The sequence below is a fragment of the Varroa destructor genome, unplaced genomic scaffold, assembly GCF_002443255.2.
Source record: "Varroa destructor unplaced genomic scaffold, Vdes_3.0 BEIS01000001.1, whole genome shotgun sequence".
NCBI lineage: Eukaryota > Metazoa > Arthropoda > Arachnida > Mesostigmata > Varroidae > Varroa > Varroa destructor.
The window spans coordinates 37939719-37961925 of NW_019211454.1; the positions used below are offsets into that span (position 1 = coordinate 37939719).

The window sequence follows — 22207 nt, forward strand, 5'->3', positions numbered from 1 at the left end:
ATATCTTTCGCGTCGTTACACTTTGTCGAATCTAGTGAGCATCAAACAAATTAGAAGTTCCTATTTTCTGTATAGCATTTATTGTTTCTCCTCATGTTTTTCATCTCACGACGTCGTGATGAGAGAGCTTGCTGTGTTTATGGCCATTACTTTGTGCGTTAATTGTCGTTGTCATTTCACTAATTTGACATGCAATGCCTATTCTATTTTTAGCGTTATTATATGTGATTATAACGACTGAATTTCATTTCAACTTTTGTTTCATACAAACTTATTGTACCCACTGATCGTAGGAGAAAATAAAGGTAACACCCGACAAGTTACGCACTGTATATTCTATCATGGGACGGCGTGCGGCTTGCATTACATTAAGCACGAACGGTTCCATATACAATTCAAAACCGCTGTAACGGCAACAAAAATGTCCGTCGGAAAGTTCTACTAGAATACGTTACGAACACTTGGCCCAACGAACAATCTCTAACAAATCTAGAGCGTTTTCTCTCAAGCTATTTAATTGTCATATTGTCGTCATTGTGTATCATTCGTGAAAATGCCGACCCGACAAAACAAACATTACTCGTTCCTGAAAGAATTCAACATTGGGTACAATGTGCAAAAGCTTCATAATCATCGTTTACCTCACGAGCGACCTCTTTGACCAGCACACATTCAAAACTCGTTTAGTGGCCGTTTTATGTCCAGCGATAGAGGTGATCGCTAAAAAAAAAAAACGATCATCGGTACAGACTTCTAAAAAAATCATCCTTTCTGACAAAATGTTTGCCCTAGACTTCGATTTCTCCTACCGCTTTAAAGAGCGCTATTGGCGTCGTAGTATCTGCCCAGGTCCGCTACCGTCATGGCTGATGGTCGCGTCTTGCCGCCGATGCAGTATCGCCGAAGTACGAATCTCATTGCTTGCAAAACAAATTATCTACTATTCTCGTTTGTTACCGGCGCATCCACTGAGTAAAGACGAGGGCATTGTTGTCGCTAATGCACGCGCAAATGAACCCGATGCTCAGTCAGTCATCGAGGGCATTAGCGTGCTCGAGTGGCGGACTCGTTGTAGCAGCCATTGAAATTTATATATACGGCATACCGCTAGCACTGCCTCTATCCGTTGTCAATAATCTTAGTAGTGGCTAGTAGATCGTGACGCTGGATAGGATCAATGTGACCGGCCGACGGTGGTCAGCGTCGTTGCTCATCGTGTGAACATTGGCTGGCTGGGTGGTTGGTTTCGCGTGTCCACTGTCCCACCCACCAATCGGATCGTTTAAATGGTTATAGTAATGTTCTGGTTTTCGTTCTTGTTGCACTGTGTAGTTTAATCATACTGAACAGACGAGCGAAGACTAAAAGGACGAGGGGTGGGAAAGGAATTCTGGCCCGAGTGGGTAGCGGCAGTAGCAGTCGCTGGACATCGAGGGCAAAGTCTACGCATTAAAATACGCGCTATGTAGACTAACACTTTTGCGCGTGCGGCCTCCAGCTTTTTTGGAGGGGACCTACGAGCAAATGTTTTCGGGAGGTGGTTGGGACTACGCTACAAGAAAGATGAAGGATGTATGAAGAGGGATATAAGAGAGGAAGAAGAAGAAGAAATCGACTACGATAGACACAAAGCTTCGACCACATTGACTAAATCGCCAAATGCTGACCGAACGAAGACCAATCACAAGGGCAGCAAGCAGTGGTGAATCGCCGTTCATTTGGTGGCTCTGATCGTTGCTATAATATGTATGTACATGCCTGTATGCGGCGGTCCTACGCGCTGGCCAAAGTCTAACCACTAAGTGTTCGCAGCTTGGGATTCGAGCACAGCGCGGCCACTGTGCAAGAACACTAGGCAACGATGCGTCCATGCAACACACGAATAGACTAGTTTAAGGCTTCTGCTGTTACTTACTTGGACAAAGGCCGAGTTTGCCGCTAGCTTTTAGTGATCGGTCTGGATGAGAGAACTACGCAGTTGTACGGGATATTGATTCTTCAGAGCGACTAGAAGAGAACCTAGTGTTGCAAACTGTTGAGTTACGTCCATTCGGGATTACGCTGTATAGCTCCGACAGAATAGAAATAGTTGCCATTGGTGCGATCTCTCTTTTGCTTTTGGTTCACCTCCATGTGTACGTAAACCGAAGAAATCAAATGGACGTGCTTACTGACGTTGGCCACTTTTGTCTCCTAATGTGTTTGAAAAGTTGCCGATATTACCGTTTTTTGCCTGTCTATCCCATTGTTTGATACCGTTCACTAAAACGCAAGGAAAATGCTTGGCACAATACGCAGCGTTCGTACAGAACCCCAGCGTTCGACCCGGCTGGAGCGGCGTACTAGTATTCATCTGGGAAATATCGGTAAGCTACATCAAGTCTGTACACTACGACCTTACATTGACAACAAGCACGCATAGTATACGTGCACAGTGACGAAAGCCTTTGCGTGCATTACGTTGTCACGCCTATAGCTGAAGATTACGTTTAGGAGGTTGAATTTGTTTACCAGTATCGATTTCAGCCTGTTGGTAGCAAACTGTGACGGATACCCTGTGTAGCATCTGACTCGATTTTGTTCCAATGAATTTGCTATCAGTCTCAATAGCCCGAATGGCGATTTTCCACGGTTGTATTGTGATTTATTTCATAGTAACGGAGTCTAGCGTCGATAACTATATTCTTAGCGGCATGTTAAAGGTCGATTAATTTCAAATATACCATTCATATCTATCAGATATAATCAGCTCGATCTATGATTATTACAGTCTCGAAAACTAAAATTATATTTCCGTTTTATACAAGTAGATGCGCAACGTAGGCCATAGGGGGTCAGTTCAGCTATTTACCGTATTCCGTTACATGGGCATCCTGTGGCACTTATTCCCGCATCGTTCCTTACATTCCCTACGGTTGATGAGCGTTCAGTTGAATCGAGTGAACGTTACGGGGAAAAAAACGGTAGTATCTGTGACAATAATAGTCATTATTGTAGCTAAAGACTGTAGTCATTGCTTTGTGTGAAGTGGGGCGGTGGAGAATGGGCGATATTTATCCCGGATTTTCAAAAGTAGCAGCCATCTCTTGGCTGTACAGTCAGCAACTGGTCGACAATGGCGCCGTTGGCACGATACTTAAGAAACGTCAGTGTTAATAACTCGCACGCTCCGTACCCTGCCAGTTTCGGTGTACCGCGAGGTAACGGCGGAATAGCGTCCCAACTTGTTCAGTTCATCTGCTTGTTGACAGTGCGCCTAATCGCATAACGAAATAGAAACAAAACCACATTTTCTAAATACATGTCATTTTGATTGACAGCTACATCTTTTGGGCCCATCTGTGCGCCGGACAGCTGTTTAACATGGCCTGTCCATCGGATAGAATCGGTATGTAGAGGACGCTGGCAGCCTTTTCATTGACTGATAAAACGACGCAAGTATGAACAAAAAAATCTGAAGGCTTGCTCTTCGAATCGATGGACTTTTGGCGGGGTCAAGGCGCCAGACAAGGTTATCTCAGAGAAACGGCATCAAGTCGGCAACAGATTTGTAAGATGCATTCGAAGCACAGCTGGCAGTAGCATAGGTCACACGAAAGCTGGCCGCGGTCCAGCGAATGCCGTGGGCGCCTCTGAAGGACACTACTTTTTTCTGTCTATGGAATAGCAAAACGCGAACTAAGCACTATCAAGACTAGAAGCGGGATCGCACGGTAAAGTCAGCCGGGCGTGACTATGTCGTAATACGGTCGTTTTATCCAATGATCGTACACCGTTGAGAGTACGGAAACCCTTGTTCTAGCCGTAAATCAACGTAGTTATTTGGAATTATTTGGATATCATTAAGACTCAACTGCCTGTGCGTCCCTGTCGCTCAGCTTCTAAGCAGTGTTACCAAATATGTAAATTCTCTGAACTGTCGACATAAAAGCTTCCTTTAGTGGCTGTTTAAAAGGAACAGTAAGTAATCTTAGCTAGCGCAATTGACCTTCAAACATATTGTTTAGCGAATAGATAGATATATTTGACACTTTTTTGTTTTCTATTGAAAAGGAAAAATGTTTTTTGAACATATTCTAAGCCGTCGTGTCCCTCAGGTATCCATTTCTACTTGAATACCCATCAAGCCTACTTTGTGCATACTGTGCCGGTATTGTCATCGACCACTCAGTTGCCGTAACAGGCGGGTGTTACTGAAGCGTGCGCTTGTGGCAGGTTACATGTTCTGACGCTCATAATAAATATTCTGACTGCAGTTCAGATCCGGACCGCCATACTTGTTCAACGTAAACTGTTTGATGAGATTTCGCCATTAAGTTTGTCACCCTGAAGATGGACTCGTCGTTAGAGGTCATGTAATTCTTTTTTTTACTGGCGTTACAACGTCGCATGCGCGTTATAGCTCTGTCCTTTTTGGTACACGAAGAAATATCGGTGGAACGAACCGATTTCGAAACCATACGATCTAAGCGTCTGCACTTCCACCATTTCGGGCAAACCTAACGAAGTACTGCTGCCATGTATATGTTCATTAAAAATAAACGTAAAGCTCTCTCCCTCTTCAAAAGGGCAAATTTACAAGGCTTCATCAACATCGGAAAGTACTCGTCGGTGGAAATTCGCTGCTAGAGTTTTTCGACGTAGTTGGAATAGGGATGAACCGTGTACAGCTACACTGTATAGAAATTCGCTATTTGTGCCGTTATTGTCATTTTCATAAACTTCAACACACTGCGCGAAGAGGAATACGCTACCCCTTGATATAGCTAGCTAATCTATATACCAAGCAGGATCGATAAGCTCGATGAGCTTCCGCAATTCGGTTTGTTGCATTGAAGATCGAAAATACGTATGATAGCTTTAGAAGTATTACTGAAAGCTCAATCAGAATGCGGATCTGATTGTTCATATCAAGAGACAATATGATCGGTACCCCGACGCGTCGTTGGTAACGGTGCAGCGGTCGAAACGCTTGTGTCTAGATAACCTTTTAAAAATTCGACTGCAACTAGGCAATATAGGTCATGAACATTTAAAGAAGCCACTTTTTAACGAAGTGCCACTGTTACCTTAGACCCTGGTGTTCAGTGATTTATTTGATTATGACCTTGATGACAATTTAAGGGCTAATTTATATTGTCGTTGAGTTAACGAATTGACCCTATTCATAGCTAACTTTCAGCTTTTACAGGCCTTTATTCCTTGATACGGCCGTTGAAGCATCGCTTCAAGCAGTGACCTATCAGGAGTAAGTCGTTTCGCGTGAGCAATCTGGGGAAACCGCTAGATTATAAGGATTATTTATCTTTCAAATCTTTGCTGAAGCACCCAGGTGTGTCCAGGGCACTAGTTCAGACCTAGGCCACCAGGTGAATACGTTGACACTGTTGAGTTCATTGTATATAAATTGATCATTAGTCTGTCCGCTCTTTATGCATATTTCCCAAGTGGTGACCCGCGATTGAACGTTTCATATGTACTCGAAAGCAAACGGTAAACGGCCTTGCTAACTAGCCTGAGAGAGAGAGAGAGACTGAAGTATGAACTAATTCTTATTTTTGTCGTGATGTTGCTTGGGATTATTTGTCTGTTTCTAGATAAACAGACAAACCACTAACATTTTTCCTACGCCATACAGGTCGGGATCGAGTGGACGTCCTGAAACCGTTACGCTGGTTCCTTGGTCTGAGACTTTGGATTTCTCAAGGGGGAATTTTAACCTTAGCTTTATCGCAATAATTTATAGCAATCGACTAGACTGTCCCGGATTCGACAAAGGACATATATCGTACATTTCTTAAGCTTACGAAATTCAGCTAGAGCTATTTCTTCATTTTTGTTGACACCCTAAACTGCTTACATGATAATAATTGAAGACTTACATAAGCTTTATGACGAATATGTGTACAATACTGCGTTGACATTAACACACTATCTATAGAATGTCACAACAGAGGGAAACGCTAGCATAAAATCCGGAAATGTTTGTTCCGAACGTTTCCTGACTCGATCTTTTCCGCCAAACGTGAATATTTTGTTGTCTCCGGGCAAAACGTTATTTCGAGACATATGCATGAGAGAGAATCATAACTCATTATGGCTTCGCGTCAGTCGTCGTGTGGTGGCAGATGTTGAAGGAAAACGCAGAGAAGTAACGACTATTCGAAGACTTTGGTCAAGAAAGAGCAGAATATATTGTATTGAAAAGGACACCAACTAAATTTGTCGGCATAAGTAATGGTTCCATCATTGCATCGTAGGATCTTCCTGTCGTCTGGAAGTGTCAATCGAATAATCCAGGTGTATATGCCATCATCAATGGATTCAACCGCATCAATCTGATGCTTTTCGAGTTCCAGCGAATGATGTCTGTATAAAGACTTCATTGACGATGCCAACATTAAATTTACTTCAATCTAGAATTTGTATGCTTTTTGCGGAAGCCTATCTTAAAGCGTCGCCCGCCCGCTAAGCTATCTGGCCACTGGTTAGCAAGCGAATTCGGCACGTATTTTTCGTGTTTCTTAGTAACACCAAAAAAGAAGATCGCTTCATTAAAACGTAGGAACAACGATGGAAGTATCCTAATAGCTAGTCATTATTACAGCAGCTATCGCAGTTTGTTTTGCTCTCTTTCTTTAAAAAAAATCCTGGACGGTTACTCCGGAACACTCTTCAACATACGGCTGACGTTGACTACGCATACCTTGATCTTGTAGATATGTGTATCTCGTTCTCGCATTTCGCGCTCCCTCCCTCTCTCTCTCCCTCTCTCTCTCTCTCACACGTAAACACCCTCTCCCTCTCTCTCTCACACGTAAACACCCTCTCCCCCCTCTCTCTCACATACACACACACACAGATACACACCCTCTCCCCCTCTCTGTGTTTCATTTTTTGCCAAGTAGACGTTTAACTAAGGTTTGCCGAAGACTAAGCACCAATGCGGAAGTGATAGTATGCCCCTGGAGGCTCTCTAGCCTTGAATCGTTCACAACGACGACGATAACACCTACGATCATAATGATGAAAGGGGCTGCAATAACCAGATCGGCAGGGGTATTGCTGCAGTAGCGGTGCTCATTGCGCTGCGCTCCAAATGCGTCTACCACTGGCCCGTTTATAAAGATGCCGCTGTGGGCCTATCCGCAACGATTATTTTGCAATTTCCATTTGCTTTAGAGGCAACAGGCGTAGCTGCAAGGGCATTAACACGCGCTGGACAAGTTCTCAGGGTATGGGTACGCATCCAAGGCGCGTTTCCTGTATTTCAAACTGACAAATTGTACAAAAACAAACACTCAAATCTGCCAATGTCGCTCGTGACAAGTCTATTACGGTGCAATCATCTGATAGGTATAAGTGAGCCGCCCTCTGCGATTACTCGTATTTGACAATGCACGGTATGGTTATATCGGTTCCGGTGCGGAAAATTATGGTAATATATGACATTAATACTGCGCCATCTCGGATATTTGCACTGGACATTTTTCTGGCTGGTCTTGTACAGTTTATCTATCCACTGGCTAACAGCCCTACCGTTACGATAGGGCATAAGAAGCGTGCTTTACGATACGCTTTCGGCATATTCAGAGATGTGTGCGTATATTAACCAGCTGGATACGTTCATTCTACCACCAGTTATCGTTCAGTATATCCTACGACGGATGGGCTGACACTATGTAGCACGGCCCATTGCATCGATGGGAGAGATGCTTGTTTCTTCCTGTCGATATCGCAAACACAATGACGCAATCATAATTTCTGTAGATCGTACGTCGCCGTTGCTATCGGTAGCCGTTCGATAGCCTACGCACAGATCACGTTCTGTGTCCAGACAGGCCTTTCTGTTGTTGTGCTTTTGTTCTGTTTCTGCGAATTGGCATTCCGGTCAGTGGTAAACTATTGCCGCCGTCTGCTGAAGTGCTTAGATTTAAGGCACCCGTATATGGAGGATGTGTGCTTCTGATCGTGCAGATCGATATTCTTTCCCTTTAAGAACTTTCGCCAGATAAGCACAATTGATGGCTTGTCAGCAATCTGTCCGGCCAATAATCAAAAACTATTGTCGCCAATGTAATGCGTAAAACAGCTCAAAATATTATTATTTTTTATTCAGCTGAAATAGCTCGTATTGGTATTGCAATGTCTCGTCAATAAACCGCAGCCATCTGGGCGTATGGTTGAACTTGCAGCGTCATACGACCGGGTCGCTGACGGCACGAAAAGCGCCACCGGTTTAACGGAAGAGATTCAGATTAGGCTGCTCGTTGCATCAGGACAAGCGATCCGCTGTTTCACACCAGAAGTTTCATCGTCTTTATAGTTGGCATCAAACTATTCAGCTGATATTGATGCTGATCAGACGACGATTGATGCAGGGTCGTAGTCTCACCTTCATTCAGAGAAATGGCGACCCCGTCGCCGCATGTTTCCTCCCTCGCGATGACATCGCCATGTTTTACTCTGTGCTTTACCTCTGTCTGTGTGTTTGCGTGTGCCTCTAGACGATGCCACGGACACGAGATCTGTTCGATTTGAATCGCGTTGTTCCCCTTTGCTGTTTGGCATTGCTGAAGTCTTCACTGCTCCCAATGACGTTGAACTTGTTATTTGCTTATATGTAAAACAGCGGTTCTAGTAGTGGCAATAATAGTCACCTGAGGATTGGTGTCAGTAGACACTAAACATCGACAATCACCAAAGCCGCCTCGGTGCCATCGAGAATGTCAGCGATGCCCCGGAGCTAATGTCTCGTGGGGTGAACACATCTCAGAAAGACGCCCCGGAATACTGTGATATTTCTTATCTAACTCTCCTTTATTGATCGTGGTTGACTCTCTCGAATAGAGTGAACGCTAACAGGAGAAATGGCCAACCTGGACGAGAGAGGCGAGCAGCGTTGTTGAAGTAGTTGCCTTGCCTGGATTGAAGACACGCGCAGACAGGCACACATGTACCGATGCTCACCGTAAGAGCCTGCTGCTGCGGCAGCCGTACAATTCCTTCAGTGCAATTATTGACCTTGCTCGCAACTTGCTGTTTGTGCGTATTCGTGCTTTCATGAAAACACGAGCGTTTTCGTGGCGTGGCGGGTGACGCCAATAGAGTGAACAGCAAGTCGGCTGTTTGTCGAATCGAGGTCGGCGCAACTCGGGCTACCGATTGATTGCCTCGACTCCCACGCCTTCCGGCACGGCGATATCACACGCAGAGGCTGTCTCCTCGGAAGCGTTCGCGTCATCAACTGAGACTATTTTAGATGTCTTTCTTATCAAAATGCTGTCGACTTAGTTGTGTGATCGAGCCGTTTTTAGTTGGGTCCAGGAGCGAAGAACGTGGGTGAGACAGACGGACATGCGTCTGTCGAAGATATGGCGAATTTACCGGCAATTTGATTAGCGTCACTGTTGCCGTTAACATTTGATTGTCTCTCGCTAGTTAGCCTTGCGAGCTCTAGGATTCAGTAGGATTTCGTCCTACTTATTTGCTGGTATAGTTATGATCGGCAAATCCGTAAAATAAAATGTTATGACAAAAATGACAATGATAAAATGTTTGATCTGGGTTGTGTGGTTCGCCGGGTAGTCGGAGGTTATCGCGACCTGATTTAATGTGGACGTTTACCTATTCTGTTTCACTTTCCTGATTGGCACCTTATTTTCGCGTTCTGGTTGGTTATCGCCATCTTTCCCGTCGGATGCCGCTTTATATCAGCCGCGTTTCGGCGCCACCAGTTATTTCGGCTTGTCGGTAACTTATTACCGGTAGTAGACGTCCTCGTCACGATGCATATCCCGCCGCCAGTAGAGTCGCCGTGTAGGCGACCCTGTCACGATCAGCAGTAAAAAATTAACACAGTCATCGTGTTGTGACGGCCACTATATCTCTGCGCACATGTGCGACTTCCAGTTTTGCACATTAACCTGCACCATTGGTCTTTTCTGTTCCTTACCTGCGGAGCAAGCAAATGCTCCCTTATAAAGCTCCCTTATAAGGCCGCCTGTCGACGGATGCTAGTTCGATTAGGTAGTTCTGTGTGTAGGTGTGTATGCTCCATGTGCTTACATTTGCACTGTGTTATGGCAGAGCAGCAGCCAAAGCGTTGGACGCTGCGGTATTAAAGACGCGTGGTAGTTTGCTAGTTGATTGGCCGCTTGATGGTCGAAGTGGCCGCAGGCCGTCAGTGATAACGGGGGCGGCCCTTAGACAGTGGCTCACTCGTCACTTGCACCGCCATTATCATGACCGTTGCTCGAAAAGCGCCACCAAAGCGACGCGCCGCGCCATGTTGAGAAGAGCCTCAGTAGGACTGTTATGCGCGTCTGCTTCTGCTGTCGAGCGCCGAGGCCTGTGCACAAAGTCAAGCGAACAGCAACGGCCAATGGCGACGAACAATCATATTGAGGCCCGTTGAAAAGTCGGCGGCAGAATGAACAGTTTTGAAGTGACGTTGATGCGACAGCAGCAGCAGCAGAAGACGTCGCCGCCACTGCTACCACCACCGCAGCGGTCATAGCAATAGTGGTGGTCGTAGCCGCAGGAACTGGCGTATCGCTAAACTTGCCGAAGTGCTGATTCCGACGTTTGAAGATTCACAGAAGAACTGGCCTCTTCCTCATCCGCCGATCGCATGGATGTATCCTTTCCATTCGTCGGCTTCATTCACTAAGTTTGTTGTATGTGTTGGCTTAACCCCGAGGCTAAATCAGCAGTTTTGCGTGCGCAACAGCAAAGAGTTTCGAACGTCGCTTCAGTCTGCGCACGGACATAGTTCTCTTTGCTTGTACTTCAGAAAAAAAGATTGTCTCTCATGAGAGGTGCAGTGAAGGCTACGAGCGTAGTTAGCCTAAGGTGTGCAAATCTTCTTAATAACACTTGCGTCCACTTGGGTAAAGAGTCGCGATCGTGAACACCGTTTGAAAGAGCTTGCCAGGAACGTGGTACAGGACAGCTTTGAGATGGTGTGAATTTGCAATGGGTATGGAATTTACAGTGTATATCAATCATAAGAAAATTACAGGCAGAGTAAATCGGAGAAAACTTGCCTAAGTTTCCTTAACGGCATGTATAGCAGCTGCATAAAAGCTTGGATATACCGTTATACATCGTCAATGAAGCTGGTAATTGCGATGCTTTTGGATGAGTGTCGAAAGGTACAATACCTAGATAGGCAGATGCAATGGTACGCAACATAGCAAAATGAAAGACAGACTATACGGTGTAATAGACAACTGTCTATGTATATGTCCTTGCGCTTCTGTTCAGAACGAAAAAAGCCTACTCTTGAAGTTGATCGTTTTTGAGTTCAACCACTGTTTATTTGCGTGCATTTAACCCATTAGTAAATTATCGTATTCGCTGAAAATTCCCGATTGTAAAAAATTGGCTCACTGATTTCGTTTCCGTATGAGTGCGACGCCGCGCACGGACTGAGACTGCAAAGCTGTGTTATACGCAGTTTTATATTTATTCCCACTGTCAGATAGCAACAATCAAAGGTAGTCTGCTTGTTCGCCTCAAGAGGTGCAAGAACCTTACGTGGTTCGCTATGTGTGACTGAAACTGCCGATGGAAGCTTAGATTGATACAACGTTTCAGTCGCGAGTTTTACGGTGAAGACACGGTAGTTTAGGTAATCTCATGGGTACGCATGAGAACTGCGGAAGATCGGGGAGTGCAGTTACCATATTCCTGTGATACCGTTTCTACCATGTTTAACCGGCCAGCATAGCCAGATATGTGTTCAGGTTCGAAGCTGAACAGTAAAATATTGGTACGTCATATGTTTTGTGTTTTATGATAAATAGTGTTAAATATTTTAGTGGATAATATTTACTTCCTACATTTTAGATAGGCAACAACTTCGTTTGTAGCATTCGTTATGTAGCAAGCGTCGCGAATCAGTGAGGATTGATTATCGGTCTAAAGATACACGCAAAAAACTTCATTGTTGTTTTATAGATATACCAATATATAGAAGATACGCCGATTTGAAGTTGCATGCCAATACTATAAAGCTTCTAAAACGATCGTAAGGTATTTTACTACATGTTGCTTCTGTGCCGTGACGAGTCTACAGTCGGCTGAATGAATCTCGCCGTTTGTTGATTAAGTACCTCTCTTTGGACATTGACAGACGTCAATAAATGCCCCACCGATAGATTATCTCATTTTATTACAACCTGCAACGTCCTATGTCTATTATACCCTTGAGTACTCCCTATTGGTGTCGCTCATCATAAAAAATGAGGTATACTATTGTGACAGATGCGGTTCTCACGCATTCCGGTGTTTTTCTTTTTTGAAGTTGTCTCGTCGGCCGCAATCTTGTATCGCAATATGTAATCGCTACGTGACTTTGGTAATATTGACCATCGTTCGTTATCTAATAGTTTTCTCTGCTCAAACAGGGTCAAAATGGTTGCGTCTTATTTTTACCAATTACTACAAATCGTCGCGTAGTTGTATTCTCGAACGCTTTCTTCCCCACGATGTGGAACATTCCTAGTCACTCCTGAGTCGTTGTCAGTTTCTATATAAATTATATCCCGTCGGTTAAAAAGTAACTTTTACTGTATTCTCCTAATAACGAGGCGCGAGTGTCGTATAGGATGGCAAAACTCGTTGTTGTCATTCGTTAGGAAGGCTTACGGTAAGCCATTGAAGTATCCGTTTAGGCTAAGTAAACTCTGAGTGAAACGTTATATGTTTCAATGGAAATTACATAAAAACTCAATTTATCGTTGGGTGGCACGGAGACACACGAATAAGCCGATCCATTTACTTAGGGCAATGGATGGGGGTCGTATCGACATATAAATACCTTCGTTGAACTAATTTCTTGTATTGCGAACAGGGCTTTACGCCCTACACGGCTCGCAGGAGATTAGGCCAAAAGTAGTTGTCACCAGAATCAAGTAGATGATACTTCTTACCGAAAGTCGTAATCCTAATTTCGCGTATACATTAATCAAACGAAACGCGTATCTACGTGTTGCAGTGCTTGCCTTAGCGATGCAGCAAACACAGGCTAATTTACTGTATTTTGAAGTATTCGAAAAATTTACCTCATATGAAATTTTTTTCATATTTGTGCAAGATGAGTGAAGTCGCTAGACCATGTGAGAAAGTCTAGGAGAAAAACTACTTAGCATTGCCTAGCTGTGGGTTATGGCACGTTGAGAAGGGCGCTCAATTACGTCGGGACTAAAACGTGAACTTTTCCCTGGTTGTCGTCGTTTCGTATCGACTTGAAGTCCCGCGAATCTGTGACAACGTACTCTTGTACACGCTTGTTATTTCATTAAAGCAATGCTGCCCTTTTATGCTCCTAAATAAGATGATAATAAACTGATAAAGTCTAGATAAACTGATGAATATATGCACCGCTCGTAAATGCGGCGCATGTATTCATCAGTTGAGATACCTTTTCGAATAGGAAATCGTAGAGTGAGTGGGGCAGATCTTCACGTCTTCTTGGCCGTCGTATGTCGTGTGAAGCTGTGAAATATTTGCTTAGATAATGGATCATCATGACCTCCACTCGAATGAATAAAACAGTAATGATCAAGAGTATAAATTAAAGGGAAAAACTGGCACGATGTCAAATGAATCAAATTAGCAAAGGACGTCGGATTGATTTAGCACTGAGGCCGATTCTGCCATGCATCGATCGGTGCTGACCTTGTAGCCATGTCAATGGAGTCAGCCCTGGGCATGCATAGCTATACAACGTACGCTAATTATATAAATGTCAAAGAACAGATTCTACTTTGAAGAAGTAGAGATAATTCATCTTTGTTGTATTACAGTATATACAGTATATCTTTTGCAAATGGCTGTATACATTCATTAGAAACGATTTATTTATCCAACGTAATGTACTGGCTGCCGGGTGCTGAAGTTCTGTTTTGTTACGTTATACCTATGGATGCCCCACGCAGAAGGCCGATAGTGTCTGCGAAGATACCAACGTTGCGCCGCTAGCCGATCACTAACTAGCCTGGTTTTGTGGTCACTGCGTAACATTCGCATTGTAACACACATTCGTACAAGGGCAGCAAAGATGTTCACGTATCCTTGCCTGGACCAACGATGTGCACTGGTGTTTGTATGCATATTCATGGCACGAAGCATGCATCGTGCACTACTTACTACCCATAGTTTACGTGCGTCAACGAATTATGTGTCGTCATTTATTCGAGCAGCACTTCTTGTGATACGAATACGGTTAGTTGCATGTACGTGCGTAGAACAGCGTTGACCTGCTACAGTGTGGGTATTACTAGTAGACAGCGAGCGGAGGAGGTAACGAGAGAATCGATAGACAAGTCGCAACATCGACAGCCGCTCTGCAACCTATATATATACGGGTTTCTGATGACTACAACGATGATGATGATGATGGTGGTGGTAATGATGATCATGTGTCCGTTCATATCGTGACTTTCGAGGCCTTAAGGTGACTCGCGCCTATTAAAAGAAAGATGGAAACACTGAATTTCTGGGTTGGACGTATACCTGATGCTGGGTAACTCTGTGTGTGCGCCTATGTAATTCTAGATCTTTCGATTAAACCAGCGCCGGCACCATTATGGATAGTGGTCAGTGTCGCAGGCCAATACTTCCAGCAGACCTGACAATGCTCACATTAGGCCAATCACTTGACGCTTATAATGGGAACCTTCAAAAGAAGTGGCTATTACACTTACTATCATAATAGTGATAACAATGCGGCGATAAGTTAATAGTATTAAGCGTGTGAAAAGCTCAAGAACGCAGTCTCAGTGTTTCCAGATAACTTCTACGTAGAACGTTTTCACTATAGTTGTTCCTCACATGAAACACGTTTCGTATAATTTCTTATAATAATGCAACGACTCTCGATGCTCGAGGTCGTGACGCCGCGGTGCAGTAGCACCAATAGCAAGAGCGGGTGCTGGTTATTTTGCGATGTTTCTGTTCGGCACGACGGTCGCCCATGCCGGCGTTTTTACAGTCGGTGCTGTTTCTGTACGCCTATGTTACGCTGCTGATCCATGCGGTTGTCTGGTATGTATACTGCGCTCGCTAAAAGGGAACTGGATGAGTCTGGCGTCGGATCAAGTGCCCCTGGCTGAGCTTTATTCTGTTGTTTGCATGTCATTACGGTCCCTTGCTAGCGGCCGCCACCGCTGCTGCTCGACGTACACACGCTGTATGCCGATAATATCGCTTGTTATTATTGTCTACACCGCGATGAACGACGCACCATCGTCACTATACACAGTGGCAATGAATCATTCAAGAAAGATAGTCAATAGTAGCAGCAGCAGCGATGAAGTAGAGGAGAATCCTTTCTCAGTCGTGGGTGTCTGGATACGCGAGTGCCGACGACGAGATACTGACAAAGTTACAGCCAGCCAGCCAGCCAGCAAAGAGGGCAACGCTACTTACACAAGCGCGCATACACACACAGACACCTTATAGGTTTACCCTAAAAAAATAGCTCAGCAATGCTCAGGTTACAGATAGGCAGGGATTGACGCTTCTAGCTGATGTTGTCGGCGGCAACACCCGCTGCCCTCGCGTCGCGCTAGGATCTATGCGCTGAAGTTTATGATGGCAAGTGGACTATTCTTGTTTAGAAAAATTGTACGTTAGTATATGTAACACTCTGGTGATGGGCGAGCGTTCCATGATATGTTCGGTATCGTCAACAATCTGATACGAAACGTTTTGGTTGGTAGTGCCGTTTGTGACATTGAATCTGTCGTGGCTAGGCAAAGTACCATCGTATAGTTTCGTGAACTCTGGTGAAGATCGGGATCTTTGCGTATCGTCTTCTCGGTTGTCTATTGTTTTGCTAAATTACATTGTGCCAATGGCGTATCGATGCGTCAATACCTCAACGGTAATAACTTGACAAGTATTTTTTTATACTTGTATCGTAGAACAGTTTTTCGCTATAAGTGAGGCAATTGATAGGACTGCTAATGGAATAGGGATTTTTTTTCTAGATCGTACCAATAAAACCCACTAAAATCTACTAACGGATCTTCGGTGATTAGTGACTCTTTTCCTTCATCTTCTGTATGCGTGCGTCTACCAATATCAAAGACGGCTCGTTATTTTCGGGAGGCTGTTTTCTGTTTAGATCGAGTAACAATAACAGGAGCATGATACGCCTGGAATCAAGTGAGAGTTGTACGGACATTCGGGCATTGCGTGATCGCCTGCGAAGTGCCAAGATGCAGCTCAGCTCCCAACAACAACAACAGCAGAGCCAGCATCAATCTTCGAACAGTTTCGGCCAACAGCATTCGAGCTTGACGAGCGGCCTGGGTAAGATAGAATACAGACAGGATGGCCTGTGCGCGTCATTTAAATAGAGCTGGCTGGGGTAGTCCTAGTGGCACCCCATTAAGGCCGGGCAACATAACGACGACGAGAGCTAAACGCCAAATTGTCGCGCTACTAAATACCACATATAATAAAATAGAAATTCTCTGTTCTGCTGCTCTTTTTTTCGCTTCGTGGACTTTTCGCGCTGAACGAATGTGTGACTAGCCGTAGAAATTAATAGTCGTAGAAAGGAATATCTCCTTTCAGAACTCGTCTTTTGTTCGTGACCTTTGTTCTGTTATAGTGATGAGTGAATGGCAAAGCACCAACAGTATTGCATCGCGTATATTGTATTGTGCCTATTGCGTGTACAAGCCGGGTAGAAACGTTATATTTTAAAACGTTACTGCACAATCTTCTAACTATTAAATCGACTGTGAGAGATCGAGTTCTGCATGTTATAAAATCCTCAGTCGTCTATCTACTACAACTAAATATCTATCGTGTTTAAATTAATAATATAATATAAATAATATAACAGCAAAATGTGTGCTATTTAAATCGTCCTATAGAAAATGCCGAGGTTTCCTCGATTCCGAATTTCGGAGTCGTAAATTTGTCAACAATTTCTGTTCCTTTATCACCTTTTCAATCATCAGTGTCATATTATTAAGGGCACTTAGCGGTGCTCGTGAACGGAACCATGGACATTACTCATCATTTTGTTTCAAGCAGCGTAAACCGTTTGTTGTTCTTTTCGTATATGTTTTTTCCTTGGTCTTTGGATAAAGAGCTTGAAGGATTACAAATGCCGCCACTTGCACCAGCTGGAGCAAACGTTCGACGGCTCACTGAAAGCAACAACGAAAGCTGTTTCTGAAATGGGTAGGTGGCGTCGCAGAACGATGACGAGCGTCCGTTGTGGCTGGTAACGTTGACTCGCGGAAGCGTGGTAGCCAGACAAGGCAAGACATACGAGTAAGCGGCGTATACGGCGGGGCCGTCCACTGACATAGGCGTAGAGGAACGGCCCTGGCAAGTCGTCTAGGTGGGCAACGTCCTACTCGTTTTTTCTGAGAATCATCGTGTCTGGAATATTCGGTATCTGTTTGGAATCGTGTGGGTTTTTGTGATCCTGCCTTCCTTTGCTAGTTTTACCATTGGGGTCAGTTTTTGCATTCAGATTACGCCAGCTGATAAATCCGCCTGCTCACATGAAATTATTTCTATTGAGACACACGTTTTGAATTGTACTTCGACCTGTTGTACTCTGCATATTCCTATAGCCATTCTGCATAACGTTTACGTGAACGTAGACGGCTATTTTAAAAGCAACATGGCCATCGAGCTGCGAAGCTGTTGAGTCGTTCGTCTGCCTGGCGATTCCGATGAATTTGAATTATTAAAATCGCCAGATATTTCCGTTACAGTTTGCAAGCGCCGGTCAATCCATTAAAGACGTTTTCTCAACGATACGTATATCTTTCGCCAAGTGATTCTCTGCACACAAGGCACTACCGATGACACTTATAGACAGGGCAGATAGAAACGAGGGTCTAACGTCGCTTGCATAATAACATCCAACGGGCTCTTATGTTTAGTAGTTAGTGATCGTGATCAGATTTGGAAGTGGAGAAGCACAGAGATGAGACTTCAACAAACACAACACTCCAGCTGTGATGAACCAGGCTTGACAGGGAACATGCTTTGTCTGTAGGAGCGTCTGCTAGACGCTACATTGTATCGTTGGCAGACCTGCGACGTTTTGGCCGTTGTCGACACTGGCGCCGGCGGTGATAACCGTAGTCTACAAAGGCATTTTCGGAGAAGCCGCCTGAGCAGTGTAAAAACAGATGAACTCAAACATATCTTCAGGCAAGGTCTCGTTCGATAGAATATGTTCACACCTTTCGAATACAGGTTCGGTGCTAAGCGTGGCCGTGACCTGACTGTCAGCGTCGGTGCTGTTACTTTTTCGGTGTGCTTCCTGTATCAGTGTTTCCCTAGGAGCTCAATATTCTGAGGCTACCCCATCTTTTGTGGTGCTTACTGGCCTGTATTTGCGTCACCTAAACGCATTTGCTCATATATCGGATATTCGTTTTTTGTCGGTGATGTTTCCAACTATACGGCTGCATTCGAGTCAATGATGACAGCATAATGTCGCCGATCGTCGATGCTGTAGTTAATACTGATAATGTTAGGATGTGCCGCAACAGGAGTGCCGGCAGCGGCGGCGGTGACAGCAACAACGACAGCAGCCCTTACGAGGAATCAAGCCTGAATAAACTACTCTACTGATACCGGTTTTTGAGAAGGACACACAAACCGACGACTGTTGCGATGGCGGAGAGTGTTTGAAGCAAGATCTAACGCACGAAGTCTCAACAAGATAGTACAACAAATGGCAGCGGACAGCAGGCTATAGGCGTCGGTGCGATGTAATATAGAAGAAGAGGGTGTGCGCACAATGACGGCAATAACGTCTTGCAGCTGTTTCCAAGCGACCATAAATGTCACGGTGGATCAGTGGTCGTAGTCGAAGCCGAAACGTTGTCGAAGAAACAGCAGCAGGTCAAGGAGCTACGACGAGGGACTAGGAACAAGGAACAGTTGGCAACAAGTGTACACACACACACAGCACTGCTCGCCGATAGTAAATAAAGGCAGACAGATTAAGGTACAGACATATACAGATACTCACAGATCGATTCGAGCTCAAGGAAGTAACGACAGATTATGCCAGCCAGCGTAAGACAACAGTAGGAACGACAGCAACAGTAGCAAATCCGCTGCTCGCAGCGGTGGTACGCAATAAGCACGAAGTATCGAACGCCCCCTTTCATCATAGGCCACAGTATAACAGCACATAGCCGACAGCGATCGCGCGTAGAAGCACGACAGGACAACGAGCGAAATATACCTCGGCATCGCACAGGGAGATCTCCTTTCTACCCTAGCCTACTGTGACCACGGATGGCTGCGACAGCTACAGCCACTAGATGTACTATAAATGTGAAAACAACAACAAAATAATAGCGCCGTCGACGCCCGCCATTGCTGCTGTGACCGCTAAAACGAACGTCTGAGGTCAATACAGACAAATCAGACAATGAGCCAGCGCCACAACGGCTATGGCGGCAAAACGATGAACGGTTCAATTGTGTGCTGAACCTAGTTGTTGTAACGAACTAGCAGTCGTAGTGCTACTGTCCAATGGTGCTAAAGAAAGCGACGGCGGTAATGGAAATCTGGTCGACGCGACACGCTAGGATACGTCGGGCGCAAAATACCGCTCAAGTGCTTGAATTGACGGCTGAATAGTTTGTCAGTTGTCACACGAATGTCAGTCCGATGTTCAATGCAGTGCAGGGTCCATCCACATGGCTGTCATGGTTAGTTCCTGAAAGTATGCTAGATCATAGTGGTACCCTGCTAATGGATTGCTGATCCGCTCCGATCAAAACATGCCAAACAAGCGACGATGACTTGTTAGCGAAAACGTTAAGTGCTCATAACAAATCAGGCTTGACGATCTTGTTATTACCGACGAAGCTGAGTGATTTCGACGAATCTAGAACGGTTAAAGATACAATAGTGACGGTGATGGGGGAAGTTTTTGCCGAGTGCATATGTATGTAAACTCTTTTCTGGTGTGTACGTGTGATTGTTTTGTAATACATCGTGTTTATGCAGAGCTGATCATGTACGCGTGTGTGTCCATTATGATTTCATTCGTCACACTTTGATTGTAGTTCTGGTCAAAATGACAGTGCCCTTCAGCTCTTGCATAGCCTTTGAATACGGATAGTATTGCCGTTTTAAAATGAAATACAAAACGATGAAGACTGAGTCGCTGCGATTGTCAATCATACTCACGTCGTCATGTTGAATAATAAATGTCAAAAAATGCCATTTCTCATTTCACCCGTCTGCACTTCAGTAGCTGAAGTTAGAAGTAACTCGATTTTGGGGGCAACTTTCGCAATCAACCCACTTTGTATTGTACACGTAAATACCGATGCGGTGCACTGTTGTCCAAACAGCGCACTATAGACCGTAGACTTAGAATCTTTTTGATCGACCGATCCAAATGTAACTAGGGGTTCGTCCAAGTCACTGCAGAAACTATCTGCTGTTTCGTTAACATCTATTAATTCCACTTACTTTGGCCTCAACTTACCTTGTACAGGAATCGCATCACGTCCAACCATGTATTCTGTTTGAAATGCCGTTCCTCGAGCGGAAAAACCTCTTACGCAAACCTGTAAAACGAACAGAACTGTTTATTTAACCTGTAATCAGACCAATTGATTCTACATCTGTACTACATTCGGTTAGTCTCAGTAGTTAGCTGTCAACTTGCGGCTCGCTCCTGCAACCCTACAGATATCTTTAGCAAGGTCCGCGATGAACAGAAACTACCCGCGAAGAACTAAATACCCGATCCAGGCAGAATTTCTGCAGTCTAATTGCTCTTCATATCCAGGTCGTCTACGGCATTGCAGTCTTAACGCTGGCTATCCGGATACATTTGCACTATCGCCGTCTCCGTGTGACTAAACATGCATTAGTTGCTCCTATACTTCGTCAGGCGAATTGAAGAAAGCTTGTTCCAAGCCAAAAACGTCATCGTCATCTTTAGACCACCACTGCTGGCTGCTGTTCTTTGTGTCAATCATTTATTTCTCATAGTATGACATGATGGCATACGATCGAAAACTGACATTGATGCAGAGACGTTGTCGGCGCCGGCTGTCAAGCGCCAGGCGCCGATGCGACTAGCCTTTATTGCTTAGATACCTTTAGCCACCGTGAACTCACTTAAATTTGTGACTGTTTCCAAAGAGTTTAAACGGACATTTGTCACGACGGCGTAAGTCGATGCGGTGTTATTGGCCAACTGTGGGATTGCTTCGTAGCGTATATGTTATAATGATAATTTTTATGTATAAGTAGTGGTTTTGACGATGATAGCTTCCAGCGTTTCATTTGCTTGGACGCTCTCAGCATATTTTGCTAAGATTTAGCCTGCCTGCCTGCCTGCCTGCCAGTCAGCCGATCAAAGTTTTTTGCGCTTATAAGTGAGTTCACTGTAGGTCTGCTATGTTACCTATTTATCTAGTAATGCACCGCTTTCGCTACTGCTTCGAAAGTAGAAGCTATTTTTCTGCTGTTATCGTCGTCGGTGTGGCCGACGACGGCGAGCGTAAATTTTAGTTCTATTGAATAGCAAAGATGTCATGATTGCTTCAAGCATGCGTCTGCTAATGAAGAACAGCTAGTGCGGAAAGCAAACTGTTTCTTTCTACATATTTTAACGTTTTCTTCTGTGATCGTATCTGTCTCTATCCGATTACAGGGTCGTTGTCAGCCAGTGGAGGCATTTGGGCACAGGCACAAAAACGTCAGTTCCCTTCGTACGCTACAACACCGAGAAAATATGGAGGGTGTAAGTGTCCTATTCTGGGCTTAATCTCTGCTAGTTAGAATTTAGAACGCTAGCTTGTACTGTCATTACTAGCCAGAAATATATTTCAATTTAGTTAACTGTTTCTTGTTTTTGTTGGTTCATGTCAAAAATTATATCTGTTTGCAGCAATGTCAAGGTCGGCGAGTATGGGTAGTCTTAACAATCCGGGAATGTACGCGGCTCCAGCAGTTAGCGGAGGCCAAAACGATCAGCTGGTGGGAGCCAACGGCCTAGGGCCAGGTGGACCTTTGGGAGGCATCCATCGAGCCCCCTCGGCCCACTCTTTACGCAGGGGAAACACCAACCTCACCAAAGTCAGGTAGACATACAAGGTCGATGTTATACAATGGCTGGTTGCAATCCGACGACAACAAATCATGAATACTCTCCATTTTCGTTCTACGTAGA

At 44.6% G+C, this 22207-nt stretch overlaps 1 protein-coding gene across 11 annotated transcripts in view; it reads left to right on the forward strand.

Annotated features, from left to right (window-relative positions):
• Window positions 1-22207, forward strand: part of Wdr62 (WD repeat domain 62) — an 82990-nt gene that overhangs the window by 55345 nt on the left and 5438 nt on the right. For 9 of the 11 annotated variants that reach the window (XM_086978159.1, XM_086978166.1, XM_022816392.2 and 6 more), the window contains 3 exons: window positions 16102-16326; window positions 21689-21778; window positions 21926-22118. In XM_086978159.1, the coding sequence (XP_086834285.1) occupies window positions 16102-16326; window positions 21689-21778; window positions 21926-22118 (508 nt within the window). The remainder of the gene's footprint in view (window positions 1-16101; window positions 16327-21688; window positions 21779-21925; window positions 22119-22207) is intronic. The other 2 variants (XM_022816397.2, XM_022816444.2) reach the window with 2 other exon arrangements.